Source organism: Poecilia formosa, unplaced genomic scaffold, assembly GCF_000485575.1.
Source record: "Poecilia formosa unplaced genomic scaffold, Poecilia_formosa-5.1.2 Scaffold93, whole genome shotgun sequence".
Classification (NCBI taxonomy): Eukaryota; Metazoa; Chordata; class Actinopteri; order Cyprinodontiformes; family Poeciliidae; genus Poecilia; species Poecilia formosa.
In genome coordinates, this window is record NW_006800032.1 from 546,939 (window position 1) to 554,096 (window position 7,158).

The following is a 7,158-nucleotide window of genomic DNA, read 5'->3' on the forward strand; positions in this document are numbered from 1 at the left end:
GTAAATAATGATCTGGATTTACACTGACAATTAAAAAACAAACAAAAAAAAAAAACAGAATAGCTCATGTCTGTTAAGACCGCAGAGGGAAATGATGCAACCCTTATTAAATTCTGATTAAGATGTCTGATCTTTAACGGAACATTTAACAATTTATAAATTGAGAGCTCCAGCGAGAGAAACTGGTAACAGCTAAAAACCACAGTGAATCCATCCTCATCACATTAAGCCAACAGAGCCCGCAGGAAGTACGAGCACTGAATCCATCAGATGGGACAGGAACCAGCAGCCGAGTGAAGTCTTGAGAGGGTTAGGGGGGAAAAAAGATGGAGGTTTATGGGATGCAGGGAGTGTGATTATTCACTAAATATTAAATATTCATCATCATGTGTGAGATAATCGTGACAGAGCTCCTAAATCTTATGAAGTCAAAGCTAACTGCTGGTGGGCGAGGGAGGGAAATCAGCCTCTTTTATTAAACTCGTTTTATGATAAAGCAGGTTATTAAAAATATCATTTTCTATTAGATTAAAATTTTTTCATTTATGTGTTTTTATATAAAACTTTGCTTTTTTTTTCTGAACGAATGTGAGGTGCCTTTTTCTTGGCTATAGATAGGATGGGGGCTATTACAATACACACTGACACGATACAGAACCTGAAACTAGGGGACACAACTGCAGTAAGATTATAATTTCCGACTTCATTGCGCACCTTGTTGTTCAAGCATAAAATATGTATAAGGATACAGGAGCTTAGCCTACTATTGGCTGGCAACAGAAGGGAGCCAGTAGCGAAAACAATCGTCGACCAGCCGACTAGCGCTAAATTTGCACTTGCCCCATAACGGACGCTAGCTCCCTAGCTAGCAACACAGAACGCAAATGTGTCTGCGCGCGACTCAAACTTTTGCCTGACAATAAAGTCTCGCGAGAAAAAAAAATAGTGCCGCCATGACAAGATTTAAGTCAAATGATTAATGTATTTAAAGCCAGCTTCCATTAATTCATTTTAATTTTAGTACGTGAATTTAAGATTTTTTTAAGGATGTGTAGACACGATGTGATTAGATGATTAAAATAATTCAGCGTGCTTGTAATTAATTTTAACTGGCTCATTAAAATATAATGGAACCAATCAGTTTGCTGTTTCACCCGTTTGGTGGAATGATTACAAGTGAGCTTAGAGCTCCCTCTTGTGGTAGTTTCTTTTTCTACTGCCACAAAATTTAAAATGTTTTAATTCTAAGTGCATAGAAAATATGCGACCGAAAAAGACATATAATTTCTCAAATATTAGTTAATACTTTCAGTTAGATGGCCGCCTCTTGTTTACAGCAATGTAAACAAGGTAAGGTGTATTTGTTCCATAGTATATAAATCTGTTATTCCCCTTTTTTTCCAGACACAAAAAACAGTGTTATCACACAATATGCTACTTTTAAGTACTGTTTAACTTCTAAAATTCAAAGCATTGATAGTTTTTCTTGAAGAGGATTTCAATATCCCACAATTGTTTATTTGCAAACCCAAAATATATATTTGATATAATAATGCAATCTCTGCTTTCTAGGTTTTAAGACAGAAATGAGAAACATTGATTATAAAACTTGTTTTAATTTTTTGTCAAAAAAAAAAATCCAGACAGGATTCACAGAACAAACACAAAATGAATGAATATCAGAGGAACAAGGCATTAAGCATTAATTATGCACGTCATTCAAAATAAGGCCAAATTTTTGAGCCAAATTTTCACATGAATTCCACCTCCGACAGCTGCAACATTTAAGCAAAATTGAGGAAAATTCACAGATTCATTTCCTGTTTTTGTAGTAGAAAAACAATGTAATTCAACCAGACTAACTGTAAATAATGAGAAAACACTTCGGGGTAGTCTCCATTATGACGTATCCATGGCACCCGTTTCTGAAATGAGGAAAAAAAGAACATCACAAATTCACCTGTCAGAAGTTGAACTTGCAACAAGACATTATTAGCAGAGTGAATGAGCTGAACCCTGCTGGAATCGCTTCATCAGAGTTCTTTTGACCCATAATAAAGAAGAGTGAAATTTCTTCAAGAAGGTAACGGCTAATCCACCGTTATCTTATAGTGTGAAAATGCCTTATATCGATGCTTTAATCTGAAGGTGTGGTGTACCGATGGAGCTTCCGCACAAACAAACTCACGCGTTTCATTGAAGAGGAAGGAATCCTGGTACTCCTTCATGTACTGGGAGGACCTGGCCTCATCCAGGAAGAGCGAGTAAACCCTCTTGATGTCCTCCACCTGGACCTCCGTCCCCTGAGGAAAACAAGAGGCGGCCATGACCAAAGAGCTCACGTGTGATTTAGCAACGCAAACCGATGAGGATCATTTCCTCTTGCTTCCGCCGAGCCTACCTTGCGTTTGCGACACACCAGCCCGGCCGTGCTGATCAGCTGGATGGCGTAGCGCAGAGACGTCTCCATGCCGATCCGAGTGAGGACCGTGTGGGCCTCCTCGCTCAGCTCCACGTCCTCTTCTTCGCACCTGAAAACAGGAAAAACACTCGGGTTCCACGTCGGATTCTCATCGAAACGATCTCTGCAAGCGGATGGCCGGGTGAAGAACCCTCACCGGATCTTTAGGATCTGCCTCGTCTCTTTTTCTGTGTAAGGCGAGGTGGCGATGATGAGCAGCCGGTCCAGGAGGTCGATGGGGATGCCATGAGGACTCTGGTAGTTTGTTCCACGGATTCTGCGTGAAGGTTAAAAGTCAGTGTAGGTTCACTTTTTCGTAAACTCTACGCGTTTTTTTTTCTTTTCTTTTTTTTCCCTTGGGTTTGTGTCAACAGTACCTAGTGATGCCTCTGTTGGTCGCCATGATGAGAACTGGGGACAGGTCGCTCTCCAGTGCGCGGTTCAGGAAAGAGAAGCACTCCATGTCCAGCATGTGGACCTCGTCGATAAACAACACCTGAACAGACGGGGGGACGTTTAGCTTAACCGTGTTAAGCGCAAGCAGAGGAAGAACATTCAAGGGACACACTTACCCCGGGAATAATCTCCGCCTTTCCCTCTTCCCTCCACTCACACACTTTGGCGTTAATCTGCTCGCGGACCTCGGACTTGATCTCTCCCGTGTCTCCGGAGAAGAGAGCCAGGAAGCCTTGCGTGCGGCTGTTGATGACGTCGATCTCGTGGAGAGACACTGTGTGCACCACCTCCTTCCTCTTCTGCAGCTCTCCCTCGGGACACTGGACAAACTTTGTCTGCGAAAACAAAGAAAACTGACTTTTATATCCCAACATTTGTGGAACTAATAATTTCGGAGGTGTCTTTACCACCTGTATCAGGGTATCAGCACACAAGGCCAAATTTAAGATTTTAAGACTTTTTTTTTAATGCCAGCTTGAATGAAATTTAAAACCAAATAAGCTATAAATGTAGGGCAAAGGTGGAGGATCCAGCCAACTTGCGTGGCTTGGCAAGAGAAGTGAGTCAGTGGCAAAAATGAACGTTGTCCCAACGACTGGCGATAGATTTGCACTGACTTACCCAAGAGAGACGCAGAAAAAAAAAAGAAAAAAGCTTGCTATCAAGGTTATCTAAACAGCTAAGTGCCAATCTCCTCCAGTCATACAATGCAATGAAAATGTTTGCATGCACCAAACTCTTGCCTTACAGAGACTTCAGTGGAGCATACCTGAGCTCCCATAGCATCGTAGTCTCTGGCTCTAGTGAAAGAGCGTCCCAACTTGGTGATCTTGCCAGTGGCTTTGTCAATGGTGATGACATCTCTAGGAAGAGAGGAGGGGAACAGAAACACAGAACATTTGTGTGTTTTAGCTGAGTGTGTGTTATATTAGAATCCTGGACAACAAAAAACACAAAATAGAAACTTACCCAGCTTGTACTTTCTCTTTGCTTAGACTGTCAATCATCTTGTTACCCAAATCATATATAGTCTCCATTTCAGTAGTCTTTAGCGTCAGCTTGCCCACTTTTGCACCCTGATCAAAACATGTCAACCTTCAGTCATTTTTGGTTTTTAATCATCCTTAAACACATCATGCACATCATGAGATAGTGCCCTATCTCAAATACATAGGGCACTATGAAATACATTGTATTATTTTTCAAATTTAGGTTTTGTCTTTAATAAAATTCTACTTTTTCCATTTTTATTTTTTTGAATTCTGTTTTTTTCAGTTTTAATCATATTATTTCACTGCTAACCAGTCTATTCTGTCTTTGACAGGCAGAGGGGAGCCCTGAAAAACCAGGTAGCAGCAAGGTACTGGAACTGCAAATACTTCAGAAACAACTGAATATTCTTTCCTTCTCGCCAATATTAACTAATTCCATAATAAAATACAGTGTGTGAATTTAGAAAATAATGAAAAAGCAGCTCACCGTTCCAGTGGCAGGTCTATCAATCTGGATCTCCACCACCTCTCCCTCAATGATCTCCGTCTCCTCCCTGGCGATAAACAACTGTGCTTAACTCATTTCATTCAGAAACAATACTGCTCACAGATCTGTTACTGTAGCGATTCCCTCACTTGATTCTCACTCCGATTGCCTTTCTAAAAGCTTGGCTTAGTGCCTCCGTCTTGCTCATTTCCAGGGAGAAGATCTCACTCCCGGCCAGAGCTGTGAAGGGCGTGTCGGATCCCAGCGACTGTGCTATTCCTACAAAGCAGGACAAATACAGTCGATATGGAACGAAAATGCAACCTGAGCAAATTACGTCAATGCAAGTGGAAAATACCACTTTCTCTAAAGGAAGGTGCTGCATGCTGGAAAGCCGCCAGTGGACTTCTTACCCATAGCGATGGCAGTTTTTCCTGTGCCAGGTTGGCCGGCGATCAGTACCGCCCTGCCAGCAATGTGGCCGTCTTTAATCATCTCCAGGATGACCCCTGCTGCACGACGGGCGGCCAGCTGGCCGACCAGCCCCTGAGACACCTGCAGGTGGACAGTAGCGGGTCACCTTCAGCACAAACTCAGCACATTTTAATACATTTTAATATCACTTGAAGAAAATTTTAAAACCAACTTCACATTAAAACACACACACACAAAAAAACACTAAGGTTAGCGACAATTTCGGGATTTATTCATTTTTGTTCCAATGTTAATGTTTCAAATTTTGAAACTAATTTTAAAAGACAGATTTAAGACATTTTAATACCAAATAACGCTTTTATATATTTTTAGATCCATGAACTCAATGCCTTTAAAGACATTTTAATGATCAACAGGTACCCTTAAAGTAATTAGTGATTATATGTTATATGAACAAATACAATACCTAAGGGACCACAGGCAAAAAAATTCACCTAACTTTACTACAAAAAAACAAAACGATCAAAACGGCTTAAAGTCGAGAATTTGATTAGGAGCAGCTTCCTGAACGGCAGAAAACAATCTTAACCAATCAGAGCCTATGAAAAGCAACACATAGGCTGTATATGAAAATGGTTTTGGTAAAAATCATCTCGTAAAAAGAAAGAAGAAGAAGAAAAAAAAACAGCTCCTCCCTTCAGAGTTTAAAGAGAAAGTCCAACCAATCCAAAACTCAAGGCTCTATCCTACCTGTCTAGGCTCCAAAGCATCATCCAGTCCCAGGCCGCGGATGTGAGAATGAGCCCCTAGAACACATGGTGATGAGAGAGAAGACGTCAGCTACACATGGAAGGGTAGATTAGATTAAGAGCGCAAAGTAAATCTGGATTCCTACCGATTCGCTCAATCCGTGTGATGTCACGAACCTCTGGAACCTTTGTAGCCGCCATCTACAACAGCGGAAAAATCGGGAAAGAGATTAAATACAGCAAAGTTTAAAAATAATCACATTTAGACCTGTAGAGTGATAATCACGTTGTTCTAAATTTAAAAAAATATGAACCCATTTAGAGGGGATGGTTGATATTTTATATACCGTTTATCTTACAGAGAGTAATCTTTACCAGCCAGAGAGAGAATTATAATCACAGCTTACAGTAATTAGTTATAAAGGATTTAATAAATTACAGTTACTTTAAAAAAAAGATTGTTACCAATATCTGGGCAGGAATAAGCACATATAATTCTAATAGCAGCTAATACTGTGTTAGCAAAACAGACTTTTTTCGTCAACTGTTTCTTCACAGAATAGCTCGAGTTATGCCAGTTTGGATGGAGTGTCGGTGAACATCAATTTTCAAGTTTTGTCACAGATTATCCATTGGATTTAGATCTCCAGACTGTCCCACAGCAAGAGTCTTCAGTCAGAGGCTTCTTCAGATTCACTGCAAGACTGACTGCTACAGGAGATCCTTCCTTCACCACCCACAACTCTTTAAAGTTACTTGGATGATACCAGTTGCAACACTGAATTGCTCTTTGAGATGAATAAAGTATTTTTGAATTTGAAATTAACTGTAGTTCTGGCTTTATGGTGAGGTTTGTTATGTTTCAAAGTCTAATGGAATAGAAGAGACAAAGATTGCTATTCAACTTGCAAGCATTCTTACTCACCAGGAAGCCGCAATGACAATTAAAATCACAACACGTCACAATACAAATACTAAATTATCAATAAAAAACAGAGTACGCTGTCAAAAATTCAAGAATGCGTTAGAAAGGTTTGTTGTGGTCCGTTGGTTGTCATAGAGACAGTTGTAACTCATGCTGCAAGAGTCTCAACCCGTAACAAACATGAAACATTTTTATTTGATCGTTTTAGTTTTGAGAGATAAACAATTGAAAGTTGGCGGAGGAATATAATTGGTTCAACTCTAAAGACGTGCTAAAGAGCTGCGTTCACTCTTCAGATGAGTATTTGGGACTGGAATAAATACACCCGATGCTAACGGTAGCTAATGTTATGCTAGCGAATTAGCTTACTCCATTCATAGCTTTCTATAAAAGTAAAATGCCACAACGTAGTAAAATAAGGACCTCTCACAGGCCCTCGTAACAAATCTTTCACTTTTTGTACACATGCAACTATATTCGTGTATAAAAAAGTAAAAATAATAAGACAAACTATTCTACCGGTTTACAGTAAAACGTGTAGACTCACCTCCACAACCACACTAAACGTGCGAATGCAGCGGCGCTTTTTCGGAAGATGCACCGCCTTAATGTGTCCGGAGGGAAACAAGTTTTCATTTTCAGTTCCTATACGT

The 7,158-nt window shown here is 40.2% G+C and overlaps 1 protein-coding gene across 1 annotated transcript; it reads right to left on the reverse strand.

The window, feature by feature from the left end:
* Positions 1-1,831: 1,831 nt before the first annotated feature.
* ruvbl2 (RuvB-like AAA ATPase 2) lies at positions 1,832-7,127 on the reverse strand. The gene is made up of 14 exons (XM_007557952.2): positions 7,053-7,127; positions 5,727-5,781; positions 5,582-5,637; positions 4,810-4,951; positions 4,546-4,675; positions 4,397-4,463; positions 3,887-3,993; positions 3,687-3,780; positions 3,034-3,252; positions 2,839-2,957; positions 2,619-2,738; positions 2,402-2,531; positions 2,189-2,303; positions 1,832-1,925 (listed from the first exon to the last, which is right to left on the reverse strand). Exons 2-14 carry the CDS (start codon positions 5,779-5,781, stop codon positions 1,900-1,902), a joined length of 1,380 nt encoding a protein of 459 aa, XP_007558014.1. The 5' UTR covers positions 7,053-7,127; the 3' UTR covers positions 1,832-1,899.
* Positions 7,128-7,158: the final 31 nt, after the last annotated feature.